Genomic DNA, 27,825 nt, shown 5'->3' with positions numbered 1-27,825 from the left:
ACTTTCTTGGTTGATTTTTTTTCTTTACAGCTCTTATAGATAACCAGTTCCCAGTAGTTCAATTCTGTTGAATTGTTAGTCTGCTTGGATATCAGCTCTGCTTATCAGTTCCAGTTACGCTTATCGTACAATCTGCTGATTTCATTTCGTGTTCCTGAGGAGGAATATAGTGGCACAGTTTTCAGCGTGGATATGAAAAATACTTTTATTTTTCTTGCAGAAAAAGGATGATGGTTGTGATGGACACAGACTGTGTCCGGGAGAGAAACAACTGCATTAGGCCACTGTGGTGGAATTAAGGCACGACGGGACCACAGATCCATGTTTTTTTTTTTTTTTAATTTTTAATTTTGTCCTTTTTCCAAATTTATAGTACATGCAAACAAAAATATGAAAAAGAAACACAAAAGAAACAAACTAGAAGGAATAAAGCACACCTAATCTGAGGGGTGAAGAAAACAAAGAATAATTAAGGGGGGACTCCTACCAGCCAGGGAATACCCAAAGTACTATCTTATCGATCCTGTCCCAAAATACCATCCACCCAGCCCCTTACATCCGTATGAAGACTGCCAAACAGGGCCCGAAGTCTGGTCCTCTTCCCAACAGGTCCACTTCCATCCACAATCATAACATATTTACATATTTTAACCCAGAGTGGGGAATAGCAGGCCCCCATTTTCTCAGAGCCATCCGCCTATGCCTCAAAGGACCAAAAACCAGAATCAATTTGAATTAAGAAGTAGGAAAAAAAAAAAAAAAACGGGTGGGGGGGACTCCAACGAGGAGAGGTCTATCCATAGGCTATCCATTTTGTCCACTGTTTTCGGTGTTTGTCAGATTTCAGTCTCAAAGTGTACGGTATTAGATTTCAATCTCCTTATTGCCTTATCCAGTTCTTCCTTAGTGATTGGTTTAGTTAAAAATTCATTTTGAGTTGTCCCAATAGAAGGAAGGTCTAACTGAGCCAAGTACTCTTCAATTTCTTGTCCGTTTTTCTGGTCGGATTGATTATACAATGTTTTGTAGTATTTTTGAAAGGCATTTTTTATCTGTGTTGGTTCATATAGTACAGGGGTCTGCAACCTTTTACACCCAAAGAGCCATTTGGACCCGGTTTCCACGCAAAAGAAAACACTGGGAGCCGCAAATACCTTTTGACATTTAAAATGAAGATAACACTGTATATATTGTTTTTTTATCTTTATGCTTTGTGTGAACAACTAAGGTGTGCTGCTTATGAAATCCATGAAGTGCTACAGAGAAAATTAAATTATATTTATGTAATCAACACATTTTGAACTCTTAAAGAAATATAACAAAAGGAAAGACACCCAGCTGAACTAAAATGATCCATGTAGCAAACAAAAACTGTTGTCAGCCGCCACCCTTACATCGCCTTTGGGCTGTTGGAGCCTTGACCTGACTCTTAAAAAATAATTGGAAAAAAGCACTATGCTGCTAAAAGATGAAAAATAGATATTTGCAAAATTCTGCCTAAATATGTATTTTACCTGGTTAATGCGTGCGGCGGGGCGTGGTCTGCAGCACCGCTGCAGGGGAGGGCAATCACGCCTCGCTGCCTTCACGTCTGCGCTATCTGTGCTGTTGTGTTGCTGGTGGTGTATGTCGGGCTGTGAGCTGAAAAGCTACAGCCGGCTGTATGCGTACAGCAACCGTGTGTGAAAAATGCTCAATAAAGAGATGCTCAAAAGCATGTCCATGGAAACATCGTCGGGTCTGCCGTGATTTGTTTACAATGGGACTTCTGCTCCTGAACCTCTGCGCACAGAGTCCACAAATCGGGGCTATACAAAGTCAGTTTATGCAGGACTGTAAGCTGTCATCTGTCAGGCGTGAACGGTGTTTGTCTTTAACATAGTTCACGGTGGAGAACAGCTGCCGACATAATGTGGATCCGAAGATCCATAATTGGCCTACCTGGGGTTGAAAGTCTCGATAAATGCACTGCGTTTCAGCGGGTACACCGGCTTAAGCGAGTGTGACGCTTAGTTTTGAGCCATGAAAAAAAATAATAGAATATAATTTTATTTTTATATTTCAATATCACAATAATCTTCCAATTTAGAACTACGAGTTAAAAAGAACTAACATAAATAAAATACACTTCAGCTAAATGCTTCTAATTTATTTGCCCAAACCACGCGGAGCCGCACTTTAAGGACTAAAGAGCTGCATGCGGCTCCGGAGCCGCAGGTTTCCAACCCCTGATATAGTAGTTCCTTAGTGTTTGGATCTCTAATCTTATTAACTGCATTACTTATTTGTATTGATTTTAACCGTTTAGCCAGTATGTTGGTTGCTTTGGAACCCGACTCATTAAATGTTTGTTTTGTGAATCTCAATTTCTTTTCTATTTCCTCCACAGACAGATCACTTAGTTGCAGAGGTGTGGACTCGAGTCACATGACTTGGACTCGAGTCAGACTCGAGTCATTAATTTTATGACTTTAGACTTGACTTGAAAAAATGTTCTAAGACTTGTGACTTGACTTGGACTTTTACACCAATGACCTGGGACTTGAATTGGACTTGAACCGGTTTACTTGAAAAGACTTGATATTTCACCCCAAATCTAAAATTTAACACGCATATTATATAGAAAGTGTGCACCATTAATTCAATTCATTCATTCATTTATTCAAACCACACTCCGTACCTATGTGTGTGTGAGCTGTAGCACAGCAAATCAAATTAACCAGATTTAAAAAAAAAAAAAAAAAAAAACGCTCAAAAATGCTGCGAGTAGTTAGTTTTTTTTCAGGTACATAAACTATAAAGTAGTCAACAAAAAACTGAAATGCAATATGCAAAACATGCAAGAAGAGAATCACTGACAGAGATGGAACAACTTCCAACTTTGTCCGACAGTTGAAGTTGCATAAAGAATGGTGGTGCTTCTCTTTTGCTACGATGAGATAGCTGACTTCATCTAACTAGCAAATGTTGTCCAGGCTACATTGGTGATACTGGTTTTTTTTAATGTGTAAGATATTTTTGTCATGCTATTTTAAAGCCGGTCCTACAAGCGCATCCAAGAATAACATGCAGCTTATCTCAGAACTGTCAGTGAAAATTATTCTTGGAGCTAAGTTTAATTGAGCTGCATTTTATAGAGGTGCAATTTCACAATTTGTGTATATTTTCTAAGTTCAGTATTTCATCATGTGTTGAGAAAAACAGATTTAAAAATTACATGGTCTAATATTTACATTTAGCATATAACTGCAACATTCTTTTTTTTTTTTTTTTTTTAAAGACTCGAAAGGACTTGAAATTCAAAGTTTCAGACTTGTGACTTTACTCGGACTTTTACACCAGTGACTTGAGACTCGACTCTGACTTGCCTGACATTACTTGAGACTTGACTTGTGACTTAACGATAAAGACTTGAGACTTACTTGAGACTTGCAAAACAATGACTTGGTCCCACCTCTGCTTAGTTGTTTTCTTACATCTTTAATGCTTTCAGCCAATTCGGCACTCAAATCTGTATGCTGTTTTTTTTCTAAATCCCTTAATCGTTGTTCTAATTTGAATTGTGTGAGCTTTTTCATTTTTTTGATATGGGTAGTCCTTGATATCAGGTACCCTCGGATTACTGCCTTAACAGTATCCCAAATAATTGTTGGATCCATCTGTTCATCCTTGTTGTCAGCAATACAGACTTGTGATTCTTTTTTAGTCTCTTGTACCACAGATTCATTGTTAAGAATACCAGTATTTAATTTCCACAGTGATTTCTTATTCTGATTATATAAGTGAATAGTCATGTGTATGGCGTTGTGATCTGACAGATCAGCTATACCGATGTTACAATCTATGACTCTATGTTTATCGCTTTTATTTATCAAAAAGAAATCTATCCTTGAGTGTACCTTATGGGCTACTGAAAAATGTGTATAGTCCTTCTCCAGAGGGTGTAGTTCTCTCCATACATTGCAAAGATCCACTTCCTTTATAAGTAAATTAAGAGCTTTAGATTTATTATTTTTGCGTCTTTTTAAGCTTGTAGTATCTTTAGTATGATTTAATACACAGTTCCAGTCACCCCCCACATATCAGAGTCAGGAGGTTTGACATAAGGGGTATAATATCCCTCCTAGAGTCCCTTCACTAAAACTAATAATTTTTTCAGATAGTTTTTGATAGAATTTTGGGTTGCCCTCTGGAGGGGCATACATATTTATCAGAGATACCACATTATTATTAATCCTCCCTTTAACAGCAACATATCTACCATCCTTGTCACAGACTTCCTCTAACATTTCAAAATTTACCGTATTAGAAATTAAAGTTAACTCCTCTTCGTCTGCTATTCTTACATGAGCTGTAGAAGGAATTTACATAGCCAACCTTTTTAAATTTTTCATGTTCTTCTTTTGACATATGAGTTTCTTGAATGAATATAATCTGTGCCTTGTCTCGTTTCAATTTAGATAACAACCTACTCCTTTTAACCGGATTCCCCAGACCGTTGATGTTGATTGAGATAATGTTTATTTTACCTACACCACTCATGACTTATACAATGTGCAATAACCGTCCCCACAGATTTGAAAAAAACAAAAACCAATATTGCTAAACATAAAACAAAAAATAATCAAAAACTTGTAACACACAATCAGTAGGAAAGGGCAATCTCCCACCATGACCCCGTTGGTAGGTCTAGGGTAAAAACCTCCATAAAGGGAGGGCCCTGTAAAAAGTTTGAAAACTGAAACTATTGTTCCCATCTTATATATGGCGCCGAGTATGGCAGCCTCGTCGCGAGCTCCCCCAAGCAACAGCTGTTTTTTGTGTTTAATTTTACTTTTCCTTTGTTTTTTCACGAGTAGCACATGTCTCCTTGTGTACGACCGACAAACTTTACTGGACATAAAAGACGGACTTTCTCATCACTTTCCGGAGTTCAAGTTTTGCAACACGGACCCTCCGTTTGCAGACCCTCCATTCATCTCACCTGAGACGCCTTTGTTCTGGGCCCACGGAGGCCGCAAATGCCGACGCAGAGGGAGAAGATCTGGCATTCTGGTTCGCCTGAGACGGCGCACTAACAGACCACCGCTACCCAGTTTATTACTGGCTAATGTGCAGTCTCTGGAGAACAAGCTGTGCGAGCTTCGGGCACGGATCTCATTCCAGCGAGAGATGCGGGACTGCTGCGTGATCTGCCTCACAGAAACCTGGCTATCGGACAAGGTACCGGACTCCGCAGTACAACTACCGGGGTTCTCTGTGCACCGCGCGGACAGGTCACAGGATCTTACTGGGAAAAGCAGAGGCGGTGGTGTGTGTTTCATGATCAACAACAGCTGGTGTGATTATGCGAACGTGCACCCGGTCAAATCCTTCTGCTCACCGGACCTGGAGTACCTGATGATTAAGTGCCGGCCATTCTGGCTACCGAGGGAATTTACAGCAGTGATTATTATGGCTGTTTACATTCCCCCACAAGCCGACACTGACCGAGCACTCAGGGAACTGTACAGTGCGATCAGCAGTGAGGAAACCGCACATCCAGAGGCGGCGTTTATCACGACCGGGGACTTTAACAAAGGAAACCTGAAGAAAGTTTCACCAAAACTCCACCAACACATCCATTTCAACACTCGTGGAGACCGGCTACTTGACCACTGCTACACCCCTTTCCGGGATGCGTACAAAGCCCTCCCCCGCACCCCATTCGGCCAATCAGATCACCGCTCCATCCTGCTCCTGCCCGCCTACAGGCAGAAGCTGAAACAGGAAGCTCCAACCCTGAGGGCGGTGCACCGGTGGTCGGACCAATCGGAGTCTACGCTGCGGGACTGTTTTGATCACGCGGACTGGGAAATGTTTCACGTGGCTGCTAATGACATTGATGAGTACACGGACTCAGTCTGCGGATTTATCAGGAAATGCGTCGAAGATGTCGTCCCATCCAGAACAGTTAAATCCTTCCCAAATCAAAAACCCTGGATTAACGGAGATGTTCGCACGGCACTGGCGGCACGGAGCTCTGCTTTTGCCTCTGCGAACACATCGGACTACAATCATGCACATTACCAACTCCGGAAGACGATCAAAGCAGCCAAACGTGAGTACAGGGACAGGTTGGAGGAACCGTTTGACAACCCTCGGAGTATGTGGCAGGGACTAAACATGATCGCAGACTTTAGAGGGAAAACCAGCACACCGCAGACCACGGCCTCTCTGTGTGAGGATCTAAACGTATTCTACGCTAGATTTGACACAGCGAACACCATGAGACCGGACAGTGTGCGCACCGCGGATGACGTCAGTGCGCACACTGTGTCTGAGGAGGATGTGCGGAAGTGCTTCAGGAAGGTGAACGCGCGCAAAGCTACTGGTCCGGACGGGATTCCCGGCCGCGTCCTCAAGTCATGCACGGCTCAGCTGGCTGGAGTGTTTACACACATCTTCAACCTTTCCCTCTCTCTGTCTGTAGTCCCAGCCTGCTTCAAAATGGCCACCATTGTCCCTGTACCCAAATCCTCCACCATCTCCTCATTGAATGACTGGCGACCTGTAGCCCTGACCCCCATCGTGAGCAAATGCTTCGAGAAGCTGGTCAGGGACTTCGTTTGCTCTGCGCTACCCAACTCACTGGACCCTCTACAATTCGCATACCGCCACAACAGGTCCACTGATGATGCCATAGCCCTGACACTACATACTGCCCTGTCACACCTGGAGAAGAGAGACACGTATGTGAGAATGCTGTTTGTAGATTACAGCTCAGCATTCAACACCATCGTTCCCTCGAAGCTGGACAGGAAACTGCAGGATCTAGGACTGAGCAGCTCCCTCTGCAGCTGGATCCTTCGCTTCCTGTCTGACAGACGCCAAGTGGTCAGACTGGGCAGCATCACCTCATCCCCCATCACACTGAACACTGGTGCTCCACAGGGGTGTGTACTGAGCCCTCTCCTGTACTCACTCTACACCTACGACTGCACGGCCACTAGAAACTCCAACATCATTGTGAAGTTTGCGGATGACACTACAGTGGTGGGTCTTATCACCAACGGTGATGAGACGGCCTACAGGGAGGAGGTCAGCGCCCTGACCCACTGGTGTCAAGACAACCATCTCACCCTCAACGTCGCAAAGACAAAGGAGTTGTTAGTGGACTTCCGGAGGTGCAGAGAAGTACACACCCCCATCACCATCAACGGCGCTGCTGTGGAGAAAGTGAGCAGCTTCCGCTTCTTTGGTGTACATCTGGCTGAGGATCTCACGTGGTCGGTACACACAAACAAAACAGTGAAGAAGGCGCAGCAGCGCCTCTCCTTTCTCAGGAGACTGAAAAGATTCGGCATGAGCCCCCGCATCCTCAGGACCTTCTATTGCTGTGCCATTGAGAGCATCCTCACTGGATGCATCACCACCTGGTACGGCAACAGCACCGCTTACAACCACAAAGCTCTCCAGAGAGTGGTGCGGTGTGCTGAAAGAATAATTGGAGGTGAGCTTCCCTCCCTCCAGGACATCTACAGGAAGCGGTGCCTGAGGAAAGCGGGGAGGATCATCAAGGACTCCAGTCACCCCAGCCATAAACTCTTCAGACTACTTCCATCAGGAAGGAGGTTCTGCAGCATCCGGTCCCGAACCAGCAGACTGAGAGACAACTTTTTCCATCAGGCCATCAGACTACTGAACACTTCATAGACACCTCACCCACATTCAACAACATTATGCACTCCACACTGTATATAAATGCCACTTGTTTTGCACGTCTCAACTACCAACCTCTGTATATTTTATATATTTTATTTTATTGTTTAATCTATTTAATTTGTAAAATATGTATATACACACACACACACACGTAAAAAAACAAAAAAACAAAAACATATTTAGTATACACATCCAGTAATGCATACACTCTTATATTGTACATATATTTATTACACTCAGATTTAGCCATTCTTATATTTTGCTTGTTTTACGTTATTGTATTTTTGCACAACTCTGTTGCTTGTGACGCTCGCACACAAGAATTTCACTCGCATGTACAGTACCAGTTTACCTGCACATGTGACGTGACAATAAAAGTGATTTGATTTGATTTGATTTGATAGTCCAACGTATTTACCTCCATCTGGTGTTGCTCCTCCCGTTCTTCAAATTCATGAGGCAGCCCTGTGGTATTCTGATCAGTGGCAGGGGAGAGATGTCCCCCGAACTAATCAACATTTCTCTGAAATTCCTTCAGCTTTTCTTTAGCTCTCTGCCCCGGGGAGGTAATTTGCTCTCGTCGGGAAATTGGGACCCGTTTCCACTCTCGACACCTTCTAATTAGCGCATCCTCCTCCTCAGATACCACCGGGATCTGTACATCGTATCCCCGCCTCTGCAACTCCAAAGCCGCATCTCGTGCACTGCTGTAGTATCTGACTCCATCCCGCCAATGGATCCGCATGTTTGTGTAGGGAGTTTGGAAGCGCACACCCGCATCCTTTAATATCCGTTTAACTTCTCTGTATAGTTTTCGCTTTTGGACAATATCTGATGCATAATCATGATCAAAATAAATCATCTTGCCATTCACCTGGACTTGTTTCTTGTTTCAAGCTTTGGAGGAGCGCTTCAGTTAACTCCAATGTCATGTCTTCTATATTTCCCACTCGGTCCTCAGCTTCCCCCACTCTCTCCGACAGAATTTTTACGTCCTCCTTTATCTTGTCGAGTTTGCCGCCCAGTTCCTGCTGTAGCGTGTTGATGTCTTCTCTCAGCCTTTCGTTATCTTGTTTCATTTCTGATTTCAATGATTCGATAGCTTTTAATAGCTCGCCTGCCGAGTCACTAACTTTGCTGTCGGGGCTCGTGCAAGCTTGTCCTGTTGCGTTGTTAGCATTTGTTTTTGCGGAGGAAGTGGCTTTGTCCTGTCCCCTTGGCATTTTGGGTTCCCCTTGCCTTATTCCTCACCAACTGCATTCGCCTTACTCAGTTGAGTTGTGTGTTAATGAGTTTCGGTGTTTTCTATCCCGATTGTAGGGAGCAGTCTCCAAACATGTCCACTCACTGCGCCATGACACCCGGAAGTCAGAGATCCATGTTTTGAGCCATCTTTATTTAGCATTTGCATCACACCACCACAAACCCCACACCAACCCCTGAGTGCCCGTGTTTTACAAGGGCGGGCGTGATTGCGGATGCCGTGCAGGTGCGTCCGCATGGCACCGCAGACCACGCCCCACCACACACCCCCATCGCCCGATTGAGGCCGGGGAGCCATCTGGGGCGAGACTCGGCCCAAAACATCGGCGCCCGCGTATCCAGCGGCGATGGCGAAGCTGGTCCAGAGGTCGGCTGCGTAACAAGCGAACACGGCCCCACAGGCATGGCCGTGAGCTCCTGACCACAGGCGGCTGGGCAGACGTTGGGCGCGCCAAATCGACTGGTGGCGTCGAGGCTGGACTGGCCAGCCCGCCGACCCCCGGCTTAGCAAGGCCGTCCCGCTCCTTTGCCTCCAGCTCTGGCCGCGCAGGATGCCCTGGACCAGGGACCTCCGTCTCCTCGCACAGCTGCTCCCCGCGCGGAGCCTCCGCCTCCAGCAGGCACAGCCCCTCTCGCCCCTCGTCCACCTCTGGCTGGAGCGGCTCCTCTTCCTCCGGTAGGGTAGGTGTAGACCCTCACGTACCTCATCTGCTGCCTCCAGCTGGAGCGCCTCCTCCACCGCTCCCGGCTGAAGCAGCCCTTCCTGCAGCGGCTCCTCTACCTCCGGCAGGTGTAGACCCTCGCGTGCCTCGTCTGCCGTTTCCGACTGGAGCGGCTCCTCCACCGCTCCCGGCAGGAGCAGCCCTTCACCCGGCTGCTCTTCCTCCTCCAGCCGGAGCGGACCGCTGCGCCCCTCGTCTACCACCTCGGGTCGCTGAAGTGCCTCATGCGGCTCCTCCACTGCTTCACCACCGTCGGGACACCCCTGTGGGGTGGCGCACAGGCCCAGAACAGCGCCGCCAGATCCCCAATCCTTTTCAGGTGGCGCTCGGTCTGGTCCCGCAGCTCTTCCTCCACCGCCTGCTCCCGCTGGATATCCACCGTGTCAGCCATCATCTGGGACAGCTCCTCCCTTCCCTGGCTCTGTTGTGGGCCCGTCGTGCCGCCTCCTGGGTTTCGGCACCAGTGTGGTGGAATTAAGGGACAACGGGACCACAGATCCATGTTTTGAGCCATCTTTATTTAGCATCACACCACCACAAACCCCACACCAACCCCTGAGTCCCCATGTTTTAACACGGCGGGCGTGATTGCGAATGCGGTGCAGGTGCGTCCGCACGGCACCGCAGACCACGCCCCACCACAGCTGCTAACACAACTTTGGCTCTTGGAAAGCACTTGCACAGACAGCATGCTAATGCTAAGCTAATCAAGAATCCAGATTTATGTTAAAGCTGTAGCATTTTATTTTGTTTGCTTTGTGTTTTTGGCTTTGCGTTCAATCTAATAACCAATACTGAACAGAAAACCAGGGATCTTAAGAATACAAATGAACTTAGTACAGAATGTTAAAACTCAAAACATCAGGTCAGAAGTCCTGGGACCATGACAACTGTAACTTTGTTTGAAAGTGGTCTCCAGGCTTCATGAAATTGTTTCAAACATGTTCTTTAGACGTCAGCTTGCTTTTTAAAATCATTTTCACTCCAGCCCCTGTAACTGAAAGGGGAATGTATTTTCAAACTCAGTTTTGACCTCACAACCAACCAAATGAAAGTGTATTAAGTTTAATTTGCTTGTTAACTTGATAGTACATCCAACATGTTGACCAATGATAACGTGACGGATGTACGTGCAACTCTTATCAGGTGTTATGACTTTGGAGTTTTGTAGGTGTCTGGATGACGGTTTGGAATGGACGCTACCTTAGACAAGGCAGCGCACACCCTGGGGAACATTTACTTTGTATATTCATTTCGATTTCTTTGTTCTCTTTAAATGTACTTTAAGAAATTAGTCATGCAGTAAAAATCAGAGCAGGGCAGCCTGACGTCTACTTTGATCACACAAACATTACATAGGAGTAAGTCGTGGATAGGTACTGACTTTGAGCTTATTTTTATTACATATTTATATTTATTACATAATATTATACTACAGTATATTCCGAAATAACTACCCTGTTAGTTAGCCAAAGATCAGAGGTCAAATGTGACATGTTTGTGATCTTTAGAATCCCCATACAGCGGTAGCATTTCCTCAACGTTGCCAACACAGCTTTAAAAATAAAAACATTTTATGAAAGTTTGGCCTATTTGACCTGAAGAAGAGATCAGATCTGTGGCGTGTCCAGCGGGGTGGCCTGGGGGGGCACAGGCCACCCCCCCCAACCAGACTGGCCACCCCAGGTGCCACCCCGAAGCCAAAACAATAAAATCCAATGAAATATCAAATGTACGATTATGTTTTCACAGTGAAGCTCAGATATCCGTGTAAGTGAATGCAGTGTACAAGCCGTGAGACCAGTTTTCCCGTGCTTCACTCGCGTAGGTCAGTTTGAAGAAGAAAAGAACTCCACGGGACTCCGTTGTAAAAAGATGTAACAAAAATTTATTCCACAGTTTGCATCTTACAGGAGTGGTCAGGTTTAACTTCAAAACTTCCTCAACAAAATAACCTACTACGGTAGGAAAACCGTGTGGCTCTGTTCTACCGTGCTGCCGCGTATAGCTTATACCGTGTTAACTCTTTTTCTCTCTCCCCCCTCCCGCACCGCATGCGCTAATTTGCATACATCGGTGATGCCCAGATTTTACTATAAACACGAGTCTTTAAGGCACATGTATTCATGATACTACGTAACCAAACCAACACAGCAATAAAATAATTTTAGTTCCACCATAAACATGCATTTACTTCCTAAATTATTAATTACACAAACAAGCTTAACAACAGCGAAATATAAATACTAAACATATGAACTATCTTAACTTGGCTCCCACATACCGGCCCCTAATTGTGACTCTATTACACAATTACCAAATTAAACTTGTGGAGCCAAAGTACACAAACTTCAGTCTCTGCAGTTGATTACGTCAGTCCGATTCCTGCAGAAGGCAAATCTTCGTAATGGGCCTTTCCAGTACACTCGTTTTGGTTTTGATCCTAACCTGCCGCACCATTCCTGCCTTGTCCGAGATGGTATGGATTACTTTCCCTGTAATCCAAGAGTTGCGTGGGGCTGTATCGTCAACAATAAGCACAATGTCTCCAACCAAAAAGTTGCGAGATGGACGGGTCCACCTTTGCCTCTCTTGAAGCTGCGGCAAATATTCCCTTGCCCATCGTTTCCAGAATATTTCCGACATGTATTGCACTTGCTTCCATCTTCTTCTTGCGTAGAGATCTTGCCTGTCGAACAGTCCGGGAGGAAGAGATGGTTTGTTCCTGAGCAGCAACAGGTGATTGGGAGTGAGTACTTCCAGATCATTTGGATCGCTGGACGCTTTGGTTATTGGCCGACTATTAACAATGGCCTCTGCCTCACACAGAAGTGTATGCAGGCTCTCTTCATCCAGTGTCTGCAGCCTCAAGGTAACGTTAAGGATTTTCTTCACTGACTTGATTAATCTCTCCCAGACCCCTCCATGATGGGGTCCTGAGGGAGGGTTGAATGTCCACTGAATGCCTTGTTGTTTTAGGTGGTCTTCAATTTTGGACACATTCCATTCAGCAATGGCTCTTTTAAGTTCACGCTCTGCACCAATGAAGTTAGTTCCATTGTCAGAACGAAGGACCTTTACCTGACCTCGTCTGGCTATAAAGCGACGGAGAGCATGGATGAAGGAATCTGTGTCCATCGAGGCTGCCATCTCCAAGTGTATCGCACGAGTAGTTAGGCAGGTGAAGATGACTCCATACCTCTTCACCGTACTTCGACCACGTTTGATCTCGTACGGACCAAAGTAGTCCACTCCGCAGTTAGTAAATGGAGGGTCATCTGGCAGAACTCTGTCACGGGGTAGGTCGGCCATCTGCTGCTGTCCTGCAACTCCATGCGCACGCCGGCAGGCAATACACCTAGCGAGTAATTTTCTTACTGCAGAGTTGGCACCGGGTACCCAAAATTTTGTTCTCAACTTGGAGATAACATAATTGCGACCACAATGAGCCAAGTTCTCATGTATTTCTCTAAGGATAAGCTTTGTGATGTGAAGATCCTTGTTCAGGATTGCTGGCCGCTTAGACTCCTCTGGTAGAGCCGCTCTGCTGAGTCGCCCTCCGACCCTGAGGATGCCTTGTTCAAGCACTGGACTCAGTTTGAAAAGACTACTAGTCCTCTTTACCCCTTGACCTTTAGAAAGCGCGGTGATCTCTTTGGGAAATGTCTTCCTTTGACAGTAGCGAATGATTGCTTCTTCAGCCTTGGCAAGGTTCTCCACAGCTAGCTTATTGGTGTCCCCTTGAAACAGGCTATCCTTGAAACCTTTCATATCCCTCTCGACTACAGGTTGAGCTTTAACAGAACTCAACTCCTTCCTTTTGCGACACAGTTGCAGCAGAATGCTCTTGACTTTAAGCATCCATGCCACTGCTCTTTTAAGCTTAAACCAGGATGAGAAGTACTGCAGGAACTCCAGCACTACATCTTCACATTCCTTGATTGTACTAGCACACACCAGGTTACCCTTTACCTCTGGGTCATCTATAGTCAGGCCTTCAGCTGGGTGCACCTCTTCTGGCCACTCTTCCATGGGTTTGGTGAGAAAGTCCGGCCCCTGTAACCATGTGTGGGACTGCATGAAGCTCTCTGCTTGGAGCCCCCTAGACGCAAAGTCGGCAGGATTCAGTGAGGTGCTGATATACCTCCATTGCTCTGGACTGGAGCATTTCAAGATTGCATCCACACGGTTAGCAACAAAGGTACGGAATCTGGGCTTAAGTGGGGCCACTCTTGCCTTTCCCAACATGAATGCGCAGTAGACTTCGTTACGGCTGTTCCTCTGTAGCAAGTAGCTTACTGTACCGTAGCCCTCTTCACTGGCATCAGCAAAGTGTTGCAGCTGATTGTATACTGACTCTCCAAAGCCCACAGGTTTAAAGCATCTTGGAACGCTTATGTTCTCTAGCTGGTGGAGCTGGGTCTTCCACTTGAGCCACCTGTGAGCTAGGTCCGCAGGTATGATGACATCCCAGCCAACCTTTCTCCTGCAAAGCTCTTGCAGAATCTTCTTCGCTTGAAGTGTGACTGGTGACAAGATACCCAGTGGGTCGTAGACAGAACTCACAATGGACAAGAGGTTCCTCCGAGTGGGTGCCCTGTCCGGCATTACAATCTTGAACCTGAAGCTGTCAGATTGAATACACCACTGGACTCCCAGCGCTCTCTCAATGGGAAGTTTGTCCTGATCCAGATCGAGATCTTTAACCTCTGATGCCCTTTCTTCTTCTGGAATAGCAGACAGAACTGCTCTGCTATTGCTTATCCATTTTGTGAGCCTGAATCCACCCCTCTGACATACAGCTCTAAGAGTGTGGTATAACTGTATGGCTTCCTCTTCTGAGCTCACAGCCTTCAAACAGTCGTCCACATAGAAGTTGTGCAGCACTGTGTCGACCGCTTGGCTGTTGGCTGGATCTCGGTTGTCTTCAGCACATTTGCGCAGAGCAAAGCTGGCGCAGCTTGGTGACGAAGTTGCACCGAAAATGTGAACCACCATCTTGTACTCCACCATTTTCTGAGTAATGTCACCAGATGTCCACCACAGGAACCGAAGAAGGTCAGAATCTTCATCAGGCACCTTTACTTGGTGGAACATTGCTTCCACATCTGCCATGATGGCCACTTCTTCTTGTCTGAATCGGATAATTACCCCAAGAAGGGTACTGGTCAGATTTGGTCCTTGTAACAGTTGATCATTTAAGGTGGTGCCTTTATACGATGCTCCACAGTCAAAGACCACTCGAAGCTTGTGTTTCTTGGGATGGTAAACTCCGTGGTGCGGTAGGTACCAAACCTTTCCATTGTCACGACCAAGGTCCTTTTCCGGCACTTTCACTGCGTAACCTTTGGTTATGATGTTACTCATGAAAGCCGAGTATTCTGCGTGGAATGAAGTATTCCTCTCCAACTTCCGCTTTAGGTGTAAGGCACGTTGCTCAGCCACTTTGCGGTTGTTGGGCATCTTAATGCGCTTGTTCCGCAATGGCAGAGCGATGCTGTAATGTCCGTCCACAATAGTAGCTGACTCTGTCGCTATCTCCAGAAACTGCAAATCCTCTCTTGACATTTCTTGCTTCTCGTTTCTTTCACACTCAGGGAAGTCACTTTTAAACTGCTGGTCCCAGAGTTCGTCCAACTTGCTAACTGATATACGGTTTGCTGCAACCTGAATCAGTCCGCATGCTGCCCTTTGAGAACTGCTTCCTTGGAGGGGTTCGCTGATGGTCCAACCGAGCCTTGTCTTCACGGCATATGGACCGCCATTCTCGCTGGCTATAACTTGCCAAGGTTCGACAGCTTTAGGCGCATTAGCCCCGATTAGCAGTCCAATCTTTGCTTCAATCCTAGGTATAGACACCTGCTGAAGGTAGGTCCACCTGTTCACGTAGTCTTGAGAAGGAGCATTGTCGGCAGAAGCAGGAATGTCACTGTGACTGTACATTTCTGGCAACTCAAAGAAGTCGTCACTGTCTAAGCTGCTTATTTCCAACCCAGACACAATGTGGCTACTGACGACCTTTTCTTCTCCCATCGTTTTCAGCAAAATGTTTGTCTTCCTGCCAGTCAAGTTAAGCTCATGCATTAACTCTTCAGTACAAAAGCAGGCAGTACTGCCAGGGTCCAGAAAAGCATAAGTGTGTGTCACCTTTTGTCCTCTTTTAGGTTTCACTTGGACTGGAACTATTGCCAAGATGTGCTCTGTTTTCTCTGCATCGTGAGCAGGTGCTTCCATTTCAACAAATCCATTCACGATTGACTCTGTTTGGTCTTCTCTTTCTGATGATTCCGCTTCAGGAGCTGCCCTTTTGCTTGTAGCATTGGGCTTAGTCTTCATGTGTAACACTGTGGGGTGCAGTTGCGCACAAACCTGACAACTTGCCTTTTCTTTGCACGAACTACTCATGTGTCCCTGCTTAAGACAGCTGAAGCATAGTCCTTTCGTTCGCATGAAATCAATCTTTTCCTTATGAAGTGACTTCCTCATCCTCTTGCACTGCTCCATGGTGTGCTCTTCACCACGACAGAAGAGACAGGGTTTGGAAAATGCACACCCCTGATTTCCGCTGACCTTGTTCCTTTCTTTAGAGGGTACGTCCTGTGTAGTGGTGATAGTTGCAGCTGTGGTGAGTCCTTTCCTGATTCCACTTCTCCTTTGCAACCTCTCATCCACTTGCCCTCTAACTTGGACCTTTAAGGTGCTGTCCTTTATATCGCCGAACAATGGATGCAAAACTTCTTTGGCCTGCTTATTGACAAACTCCGCCAGATCTGCAAACTTGACTCTGCGTTTTTCCTTGTCTAGGACCCCACAAGCAAATGTTCTCCACCTTTCTCTCAGCTTGTACGGAAGCTTGGAAACGATAGCACGCATGTTGGCCGTGTTATCCAACTCCTCCATGTACTCCACATCCATCATTGCATTATGACATCCAGTAAGGTAGAGGCCGAAAGCGTGAAGAGCCTCTCCATCGTCTGACTTGATGGTTGGCCAGTTAAGAGCCTTGTGAATGTATGCCACTGATATCTTGTAGGCATTACCAAAGTGCTCTTCCAACAGTCTCTTAGCCGTTTGAAATCCTTGTGTAGGTTCCATATGAAGACAACTCCGTATCAATTCTCGTGGTTGCCCACTTGTGTACTGTTCCATGTAGTACAATCGATCCTTGTCGCTCTCTGTTCTATCCTCCACACCATGTTCAAATGCTCGCATGAACAGCCGATACTCCAATGGGTCCCCTTTAAACACAGAAATGTTCTGCGGGGGCAACGTAGCTAACTTCTGCTGCTTAGTTAGCACTTCGACCACATCCTGTAAAGCACTTGGTGTCTGTGGTAGCTGGGAGGTAACAGTGTGTGCTTGCTGTGCATTTTGGAGAATGTTCTTCTTCTGTGCTTGTCTTTCTCGCGTGGGGGAAGGACTATTTGACTGCTGTGAAGTAAATAAATTTCCAACTCTATGCGATGCCACGTAGGAGTTCATTCCATCCCGAGTGGATACGCGACTGGATGCCTTGGATGCACGACTTTCATATTCCGATAAGATCTTGATCTTTGCCTCATTTGCTGCTAGAGCTGTTTGTATTTCTAACTCCTCCTTTTCAGCTTGGAGCTTAGCCTCCCTTTCCTCCAGCAAGCGTTTCTGTCTTAAAGATGATGCCTTAATCAATAGAGTAGCTCGCTCCACCTCTGCCTTCATGCGTGTGGACGACACCGATGACGATGCACAGGAGCCACGTTCTGAAAATGCCTTATCACTGCGTTTTGAGACAGATGCATTAGATATGCTGTCAGATGGATTCACATCTTCATTGCATTTTTCAGCCTCCACAGCGCGCATGGCCATTTTGTCAATCCAAGCCGAAGCTGTCTCAGCAAAAGCCTTGAAGGAATCAGCCTTAGGTTCAAACCATTTTTCCTGGTCTTTAGTTAAATCCTCCTCTGGCATTTGCTGGAGTACCTCTTTAACATTTGTGTTCAAATCACAAAACTCTCCAAAACGCTCATTAAAATCCTTCATTAACTGTGTTGCTTCTGCTAGGCTGGCATCACATTCATTTTCCATCAGCTGGCGCACTTGTTTCACTGTGCCTGTTAATTTGGCTAACTTGGCCTTCCGTAAATTAACAACACGTTGCAGCTTTTCCTCCATAGCTTTAGGTGTGATTTTCACCACTCTAGCTTCCATTTCTGCTACAGTGTCTTCTTCTTCTTCGTTCATGGTATTAGTTTCCCGAATAGCAACGACAAAATCCTTATTTTATCATCCAAAAATCATGCAGGTTAGCTACCACACAGCTCACCGCTCTAGCTTCCACAATGACTCAGCACTTTTTTCCTCGTGAATTAGCTCCACTTACTCACGTTTCTCGTCGCTGCAGCAGCTTGGGTTTTTTCCTTCTTAGTCGCTTGAATTAATCCACAACGAGCGGGTTTTCCTACAAAATGTACAAGCCGTGAGACCAGTTTTCCCGTGCTTCACTCGCGTAGGTCAGTTTGAAGAAGAAAAGAACTCCACGGGACTCCGTTGTAAAAAGATGTAACAAAAATTTATTCCACAGTTTGCATCTTACAGGAGTGGTCAGGTTTAACTTCAAAACTTCCTCAACAAAATAACCTACTACGGTAGGAAAACCGTGTGGCTCTGTTCTACCGTGCTGCCGCGTATAGCTTATACCGTGTTAACTCTTTTTCTCTCTCCCCCCTCCAGCACCGCATGCGCTAATTTGCATACATCGGTGATGCCCAGATTTTACTATAAACACGAGTCTTTAAGGCACATGTATTCATGATACTACGTAACCAAACCAACACAGCAATAAAATAATTTTAGTTCCACCATAAACATGCATTTACTTCCTAAATTATTAATTACACAAACAAGCTTAACAACAGCGAAATATAAATACTAAACATATGAACTATCTTAACTTGGCTCCCACATGCAGCATCGGCTTCTGCGCTATGAGCATCATGTTAGCAAAGGTAAGAGAGCCAAGCACGAAAGAGGCACCGCAGAAAACAGTTTTTCGGCGAAAGATTAACAGTTTAACATAGCTGGACTGGCCATCGAGCATGGCGGAGCTTCCACGGTGGCTAGCAGGTGGATGAGGGAAGGGTAGGCAGGAGGAGGAGAGACCCGAGGCAGCCGCCAGTCCGATTGTCAGGTTAACTGAACTTCAGGTAAGAAGTTATGACCTGCAGTCTATCTGGGTCAGATATAAACCAAGTTTAGGTGGAGTTTATTTTCGTTGTGCTGACTTTTTACAGTCAGTTACAATAACTCGTACTGCGTACTAGCTAGCATGATGGAGTTTCTATACAGCTGAGTGGGTGCTGTGATGTTACTGATGGTGAACTTTTTTTTATCCATAAGGTTAGTTTGTAGAGTTGCCAACGGCTCCTTAAAAAATGGAATGGTCCCTCATTCAGAGTAAATATTACAGGTTTTGTATTGAGCTGAGAAGAGACGCAGTTTGTCCCGAACTTCAGCTAGAATGAAAAAGACACAAAGCTGGAGTTATTCTGTGTCTTTGCTGCACAGCTGCCTCTTCTTCTCTCATTCTCTCCCCCTCCCTCTCCTGTTGCTACTTCAATCATAAAACTGATCAATGATCAGCTGATCGTCTCTCTTGTTTGTTTATCGCCCACTTTGCGCCAGAAAGAGGAAACCAGTGGATGTCGCGCTAAACAACAGCTGCACCTTTAAGCTTGATCAGCTGTTGTTAGAATTTATTTAATAATAATTTCTAGTATCAGCTGATGTTTGCTGGAGCCACAGCTGTAAAAGCTGCTGGTCATGATATCGGTTTGGATATGTGGTGAGAGGGAAACATGCAGATGAAACCAGGAGATGTCCTTACTGAATCATCAGAGCTGAACAGGTGATGGAGAAACAGGTTTACCTTTTAGGTGACATGAATGAGTTGAAGGGAAGTTATGAACTGTTTCTGAGAGACAAATAACACCAGGATCCTTTTCTATGTAGCTGACAGCTGGTAACTGTGCAGGGGCGGGTCTAGCAAAGTGATGCCAGGGGGCCAGGTAGGGCATTAACATGGAAAGGGGGGCACAAAGAAATACTTTTCTTTCTTATTCTCATTTAAAATATCTCGCTTTTAATAAATAATTATCTGATTCTTGTGAAAAAAGTTTTTATCTGACGTAAAATTGATAGAAATCATACATATACCAACAAGACAGTGTACATCACTGTCACAACAGCGTTTGTCTTCATTCAAAGGCTTTATGGCTTTAATACCTGGTGGGCCGGTCTGTAGTCAAAATGCCCAATTTTTTGTCCCAGTCCAGCCCTGCAGGTTAATACTGGCAGTGTCACCATGCCAGCTGACTGTATTTCATCATCAGCCAGTGTCGTTCTTTATACATCAGTATTACCAAAGTTTACCATAAGGCAGCATAGAAAGTATTTACTAGCTTTCAGGTTTCATTCAAATGTTAGTCTTTTCAGTTGTTTCCCCACTTTTTCCCTGTTTCAAAATCAAACACCAGTTTGTAAGAAGATCATCTTCTTTTTTTAATAGGCAGATAAAGTTTTGCATTGGCATCGGCTAATTTGCCAACTGTATGTTAAAAATGTTCGTATTTTAATATTCAAAAATGTTTTTGCCCAAAACATATGTGCCCTATATGTCAGTAAAAATACTATGCAAATATTGCTGTCCTTGAATGCTGAGTAAACACTGACAAAGCACTGATTGTATCTCTTGTACTTCATCAACGCAGTATTTAAAAACTTTGTACCGTAGTAGTTAAAACCTCATTCTAATAAGAGTCAAAAGCAAATTCAGTTATTAGGTTTACAGGGTTATTGAATGATGGTTAACGGTTGGTAGATTTTTTTTTTTAACATTATCTGCCAATTACATCTGCCACCCTTCTCCAAATCTGTGCCCCTACCTGGCCCCCCCAACAAAAATTTTCTAGACACGCCACTGGATCAGATGCCCATATCATTCCCTAAAGGCATATATACTGTGAGTTTAAACAATGGCGGTAAGAAATCGTTTTAGATACCTCGACACGAATTATCACTTTCACTTTCATCAAAGCTTTCTAGGAAAGAATTGAGCAATAGCAGAATAATTTTTGACATATAGTATTTGTTTAGGTTCCGTAGGTTCCCTTTACAAATATTTAGCACAGGTTTATATATTTCATTTAAAAAAGTAATTAAAACATTAAATACATACATTAAGCACACTTTGTTTCTAACTGTAGTGTTTGGAAAATTAAAAATCCTCACAAGCGAACAGCTGGAGGCGTTTGGAGTGAAAAAATATTAATTGTTAGAAATTTGTTAAAAATATAATTTCAAGACGATTTCCTGCCGACTGGGTTCATTGCTAATAAGCGGAACAGACTGGAGTGACGAGGGCGGGGCTCAGACTCAGGGCGACTTCAGGTGAACTGCACTGGGACTTCCCCTGCCATAGGACCTATTTGGAGTTTATCTGTATAAAATCTAAATGTTTATTCAAATGTAAAGACAAAAGCGTGTTTCACGACCAAGCTGAAAATCAAGGAACAACACAACCGAGGGGTTTGTATCCCCGTGTTGAATAAACTTTCCACCCAATCTTTACCTCGTGCTCCGATTTGATGCCGAACGCTGGGGACAAAAACAGGTGAGCACTGAATGCTGTTATTATGTAAAAGGATTCTGGTGTAAAGAATCTGGTAAATAAAGAAAAGTTCTCCTGATAAGACAAAGTTGGCTTGCATGCTTCGAGAAAGCTCACCGAACGCGGAAATGATGGCTAAACGCCTACATTTATGGTGTCTATAGTTTTTCGGTCTGCATAGCGGTTTCCGTTTGATCAGCAAACGTAGAGGGGGATTCACAAACGGCAAACGCTGCCGGTGTTCTCAATTCTAAATGTTGGCTGCACGTCGCTGGACAGGGATGACCCATACGCAGGTCGAATGGTGATTGGTTGATAAATGGGCCGGAATAGGGAAGGGGGTGACATCGGCGTTCCCCGAGCACCGGAGAAGCTGAGAAAGATCAACACAGATCTAAAAGTACAGCATGAAATGCACAGGCAGTGGCTGTAGTGCACATTTTTTCATTGTTTTTGAAGCCCTTTGTTTCGCTTCAGCTTTTTGTTTGCTTGGACATCACTCGTCTGTGAAGCTAAACCAACACTACACGTTGACTTCCTCCTTTGAGTGTGGCGATTTCTAAAAGGGAAAAAGGCCAAGAGTTGGTGCTAGGCTTAATATTTCCTTATAAACAGCGAAAACGAGCAGAACAGTTGTACATATGTGATTGCCACAGTTTTCAAGTGTTATGTTACAAGTGCAAGTGCTCTCTGCATTACACTCCATGAAGGCATGTAGACTGCTTTCGTTCTACATCCGCTCCAGCATAAGACAAGGTAAGTTAACAGGTTCAGTAGCCTATGTAAAACATTTCACTGAACCTAAAATATAGACTCTTTAACAGTGTACTCTGGATGCTGCTTCTATATTGACTATTAAGATATTTGACTTCACAAATGAATGGCAAGGATAGAGGGTTGTTAGAAATAGCCAAAGCTTTCTGAGACTAAAGGCCATTATGTACCAAGTATGTTGCAACATTTTTTTTCGAATGTGACCTTGTCCTGTAACATAGAGATGCACTGAAAGTGTTGTGGTTTTGTGAAAAATTTGTTCTCAAAAAAGAAACGGTGAAATACATGAAGTTGACATCAAGTGACGATGAGCTGGTCAAGATGTTTCTGAACAAGCAAAGGAAGAAACAGAGATTCTGGCTACATCCAGTGCTCACCAGAGGGCACCATCAAACCATGAGAATTTTATCTGAGGAGGCAAAGAAATAGGTTCAGTGAGCCGATTGACCCAGAACCGCGTCTAGCTGTGTGTCTGAGTTAAAATAGTATTATTTTGTCATTTCCAAATTGTATATTCAACACGATGAGCACACTTGTTGCCAAGTGCAGTGGTCTGATTAGGTTAAAGCTGTTTATTTGTGTCCAAAAAAAGATAAATGCCACAACATCTGTGTGAATGGCTTATTTTGGGCTCACCAAAAATAATTTTTGGTGAGCCCAAAAATTATTTTTAATGCAAGAAATATTCACACAAATTTTACGCATCCGGTGTTTAAAGGCCTTTTGATAGGGGGATTTTGGATGGGTAAATGAGAGGATATTTTCAATATTTGCTGACAGAGCTGCACAGCAGTTCCACCTGACTGCTGTTTAAACATGAGCTTTTCAAGGGCCAGCCACTCAGAAAGGCAAGCGTGTCCTTGAGAGCAATGGAAACAACGTCTTTCAGATAAGATAGTAGATTAATTGGGTGACCACACTAAGGCCTAACACGAAACAATTATTTGAACTGTGAATCATGCAGAGCTCCTTTATTACATTGAGAGTAGGGGCGTGGATCGACCGGTAAATCAACAGCTTCACTTCTATGCGCGGCCGTCTCATGCCAAATGGGTGCAACGTCCGCATTGCTGTGGCTGTGGCACCAAAATGTTTGTCAGTCTCCCACTTCCTTCACTTGTGAACAAGACCCAGAGATACTTAAACTCCTCCACTCCCAGGCAGTGTCTCTTCCCTGACCCGGAGTGGGCAGTCTGGCCTTTTCCTACTCAGGACCATGTCTTCAGATGTGGAAGTGCTGATTGTCATTCACACTCAGCTGGGAACCCCTCCAGTGCAAGCTGAAGGCCACCACCCGATGAAGCCAGCAGAACCCCATCCACTTAAAAAAGCAGAAATGAGATTCTGAGGGCTACAAAGCTGGAAGCCTTATGACTTTAATTCTGTTATTTATTAATTTGTGTATTGCTGTGTTATCAGAATACGTGCTGTACAGTTCTTGTGATAAAATATGTTTCCTTTCTTTGTAGTTTTCATGGACAACAAGAAGAGGCACCTAAAAGGCATCTTCATTTGCATTGCAGCAGCAGTGACTTTCATCCTTTTCAATCTGAATCTCAAGAAAGTGTTACTGGATAGGAACATTCCTTATCAAGCAGCATCAGCAGAACCACGTTGGGAGGATCCAGGACCATATCATGTGGCCTACCCACGAAACTACAAATTCATCATGGATGACACGCCCACATGCAGGACCACAACTCCTTTCCTTATTCTGATGGTTCCTGTTGCACCCGGTAATGTGGCAACTCGGAATGCCATCCGACAGACGTGGGGAAATGAGAAGCTGGTTCTGGGTCAGCGGGTAGAGACTGTCTTCATAGTGGGCCTCCCTGGTGGAAGTGATGCTGAACATCAGCAAGAGAAGCTACAGCAGGAGAATCAGCAATACCATGACCTGATTCAGAGCAACTTTCAGGACAGCTACTATAATCTGACTATCAAGACTATGGTCATGCTGGAGTGGCTGGCTGCACACTGTACTAAGGCTTCCTTTGTCATGAAGATCGACTCCGATGTGCTACTCAATGTCCCGAATCTGGTGAAACTGTTGGTGGATCCTAGCACAGCTAAACAAAACTATATGACTGGGCTGGTTTGGTGGCATAGTCCCGTTTTAAGGAACCCATTTATAAAGTTCTACATGCCTCGATCTGTGATTGCTGAATCAGAGTACCCCCCGTATCCGCTCGGCTTTGCCTACGTCATGTCACTAGACCTTCCTGGGAAGATCTTGGAAGTGTCACCTCAGATCAAACCGATCTACATTGAAGATGCTTACCTCGGCATGTGTCTGAAACGCCTGGGCATATCTCCTACTGACCCTCCTGAAGAAACAATGTTTCTTGTCAAGCCCAGCCATTCTCTGAGCAGCTGCAGTCTTTCAAAGTTGATCGCTTCTACTACAACAAGCATGTTTCAGATGAATGGCTACTGGGAGAGGATCAAACAGGGAGTTCAGTGCTGAAGGTTTTCCCCAAAAGAGTGGGAACCTGAATCTGGCCGATGGTGAAAACAAAAAATAAAATATTGCATATTTATTATGTGGCAAAATGGAGAGACCTTTGTTACATCTTGCCAAATCTGATCATTAGGCCAAGTTAACAGAATAATTTTACTCTAAAAAAGTTGAACATTACAACATTAGTGTTAAGAGTATAATTATAAGTTAGAACTTTGTGTTTGGTGATATTGACATATTGCTGAATTTGCAAGAGATTAAATTATACTGTTATCAACTTTTTATTGGAATCAGTCAGGCCTCCTTTGTCCTTAGCTCATGTGTGAAATGTTTAATTTACTTTTATGTCCTCTTGTATTTAACTTTTCCAGCTCTTTTGTGTTTCTGCACTTTTTACCCTCCACCCTGTGTTTGTCTTTATATTTGTTGTTATGGTATGGTATGATATTTGCTGTAGAACTTGCAACTGTTGAGATGATAAGATTCCATCACTGTGCAGTTGCTTTAACAATAGCTAAACATCCAAAAGACCACAATCCATAATTGTTAATGATGTGTATTTTCTAATGAGGTTTCTATAAACAAAGTGCTGTAAACAAATGAGTACAACAAATCAGTTGGAAATTGCAAGGTGCCTCCATTGAACGGTATTCTCTCTCACCAGGTTATTAACATTTGAAATTCTGGGCTTTTAGAACTTAATCTGGAGCCTGATTTGAATTCTTTTAGAATTAAAACAGAAACGATGTAACCAGTCACTGAGCCATAAACGATTTACTGTTTTGCTATGGTATTTTGTTATACTGTAGTCTACTATTTTAGTATATTGTAGTAACCCTGTGCTGTTTTGTTATTTATTTTTTGTTTTAATGTGTATATTTACTATAGATTGTGTATGTTGTTGACTCCTTTTTTTCTTTTCATTTGTTTGCTTGCTTTTTTTTTTTTTGCTTTTTTTTTTTCATTTGTTTGTTTGCATTATAAACCAGTTTAAGATATAAAAGCTGTGGTGTGTTTCTTAGAGACAAGTACTTTACATGAACTATGTCAAACTAAACTGATCTAAACTAAACTATGGTGCATGTATCATCCTGATGTAATGCAATATACGAAATGTACCATGACTGTAAAAGGGGGGGGGGGGGGAGGCCAGTACTGTGAATTCTGCAGTTGGTCATAGTTCCACAAGATGGAAGACTTTGACTCAATAAAATTTAAGCCACACGTATGTTTAACGTGCTGCATATTTTTCAACCCCACTGCTTTAAATTCATGATGTAAGCTTCCTTCAAAACACAAATAAAATACTAAAAATATCATAAGTTAAAAAACGCACGTAATTCCTTTCAATAACAATCAGTCCCTGATAGGATTAAAAGGATGTTTTTGCCAATGTGCTGCTTCTTTATTAGATAAGTAGATGACACATGACTTCCTTGAAAGGCACTTGATATGCAAAAAACATGAAAACGCTGCAGAAATATACAAGTAAGACACACCTTCGTCTGACGCCAAAAACAGGAATTTAGTCTCAGCTACAGGACTGGAACGTAAGCGTTTTCGGTCGTTTCAATGTGGACGCACAACTCTGTGAAAACGACTGAAAACGCTAGTGTGGACGCGGAGCGTTTTCAGACGAAAACGCCGTTTTCAAATCTATCCGGGCTAGTGTGGACGTAGCCTTAGAAACATCCACTGAACAGTCTATTACAGTGTCACAAGTAAGCATATGCATAAGCACTTAAATACTTTAAATGAGAATAATAGAAATTTTCTATTACATCCCACACTTTGATTATTTTATAAAATCATAAAGAAAATTACCAGAAGAAAATTTTCAGTTCAACACCATCCAGCGTCAACAGCATTGCATACTCAGAGAGGGTTCACCTGCAAAAAGCGAGAGCTTTAACAGTTTAGTTAATTTGTTCATTCATCAGAAACTGTTAAGATAAAGAAGTCATTCAGTGTGAGACATGTTTATCAAACCTCATCATAAAATCCATCCTTCAATGTTTTCCAATTTAGTCATTGTTTCTGTAAAAGAAGCATTATCATCAGTAATTTTAGGGATTAAGGTACACACGCACTCCTTTGTGCCATTGTATTGTTCAATCTCTAGATGTTTGCCATCAGGGACAGTGAATATGACTGAGCCTGTGGATAAATCAATACAACAAAGCATCTAACTTTGATATTAGTGCCTTTCAAAGTCAGTCTGAGAATGTGTTTCTACATAGCCACCATACATTAAACACTTCTGATCTAAATTTTACAGCAGAGTTATAGATCAGCATTTTCTGTCTATGCAGTATGGGGCGCCGTTTGTAAACTGAAACATGCCGAAATTAACGGCAACATTTTTCCACATTTAGCTCTAAATCTTACAAAAACATGTTTTTTTGAGTCATTTTTTAAAAACATTTAGTAAAATATTTGTAACTTTTTATATTTAAAACAGAATTTTAAATGCTAAATCTAAATGTTAAATGTTAAATCTAAATGCTAAATGTTAAATCTAAATATTATATCTAAATGTAAATGTTAAATGTTAAATGTAAATATTATATCTCAATGTAAATGTTAAATGTAAATATTATATATAAATCTAAATGTTAAATGTTCCTCCTTACCACCTTCATGCCCTGTCTCCGCAGTCTGATGTGTGATGTGTGGAGGGTCCGGGCTGCGAGGATTATGGCAGTGGTGACTTTTCCCAGGAGAAGCTGGGACCCTGTTTATTAGAAGGTTTTAAAATTTCTGTACTTTTAGGTGACAGAAGGAGACATGTGGCCTGGTCAAAACACAGAGAGCTGCACTCTAAAAGATCTTTAAATATAGTAAACATACCTTGTGTGCCACAGACTGCTCCCAAACACGAGGGGGCAAATAATACCTCTAAAACACTTAAGTTGGCTTTATTAAACGTTAGATCTTTAGCTGGGAAAACATGTTTAATTAATGATTTAATCACCGAGCACAGCCTTGATTTTATGTTTTTAACTGAAACTTGGTTGGACCAAAGTAACAGTGGAGCTGTTCTCATCGAGTCGACCCCTCCTAACTACAGTTTTATCAGTGAGGCCAGGGTGAGCAGGAGAGGAGGAGGGGTTGCCGTCTTATTTAATGAATCATTTCAATGTAAGCAGCTATCTCCTGGAAGTTTTCAGTCTTTTGAATATGTGGCTTTACAGCTGAAGGCCCCATCCAAAGTTGTGTTTCTTAATGTTTACAGGCCTCCCAAATACTGCACAGAC

At 43.7% G+C, this 27,825-nt stretch overlaps 2 protein-coding genes across 4 annotated transcripts; one reads left to right on the top strand and one right to left on the bottom strand.

Moving 5' to 3' along the window:
- Positions 1-11,478: 11,478 nt before the first annotated feature.
- LOC112847046 (uncharacterized) lies at positions 11,479-18,387 on the bottom strand. 2 transcript variants are annotated; one of them, XM_025907675.1, is made up of 2 exons: positions 12,908-18,387; positions 11,479-12,655 (listed from the first exon to the last, which is right to left on the bottom strand). In XM_025907675.1, the coding sequence occupies exons 1-2, from the start codon at positions 17,907-17,909 to the stop codon at positions 12,063-12,065; spliced, it is 5,595 nt and encodes a 1,864-aa protein (XP_025763460.1). In that variant the 5' UTR covers positions 17,910-18,387; the 3' UTR covers positions 11,479-12,062. The 2 variants fall into 2 exon arrangements, with proteins under 2 accessions (XP_025763460.1, XP_025763461.1); XM_025907676.1 differs by having other exon boundaries at positions 11,479-12,587; positions 13,626-18,387.
- Positions 18,388-21,058: 2,671 nt separating this feature from the next.
- LOC100692029 (beta-1,3-galactosyltransferase 2) lies at positions 21,059-25,792 on the top strand. Of its 2 annotated transcripts, none has more exons than XM_005461656.4 (2): positions 21,059-21,336; positions 23,577-25,792. In XM_005461656.4, the coding sequence occupies exon 2, from the start codon at positions 23,582-23,584 to the stop codon at positions 24,572-24,574; it is 993 nt and encodes a 330-aa protein (XP_005461713.2). In that variant the 5' UTR covers positions 21,059-21,336; positions 23,577-23,581; the 3' UTR covers positions 24,575-25,792. The 2 variants fall into 2 exon arrangements, with proteins under 2 accessions (XP_005461713.2, XP_005461712.2); XM_005461655.4 differs by lacking the exon at positions 21,059-21,336 and adding an exon at positions 21,438-22,089.
- The last annotated feature ends 2,033 nt before the right edge of the window (positions 25,793-27,825 follow it).

This window comes from Oreochromis niloticus, linkage group LG6 (genome assembly GCF_001858045.2).
Source record: "Oreochromis niloticus isolate F11D_XX linkage group LG6, O_niloticus_UMD_NMBU, whole genome shotgun sequence".
Taxonomy (NCBI): Eukaryota; Metazoa; Chordata; class Actinopteri; order Cichliformes; family Cichlidae; genus Oreochromis; species Oreochromis niloticus.
The sequence above is the reverse complement of the archived record's forward strand: the minus strand, read 5'-3'. Positions and strand labels throughout refer to the sequence as shown.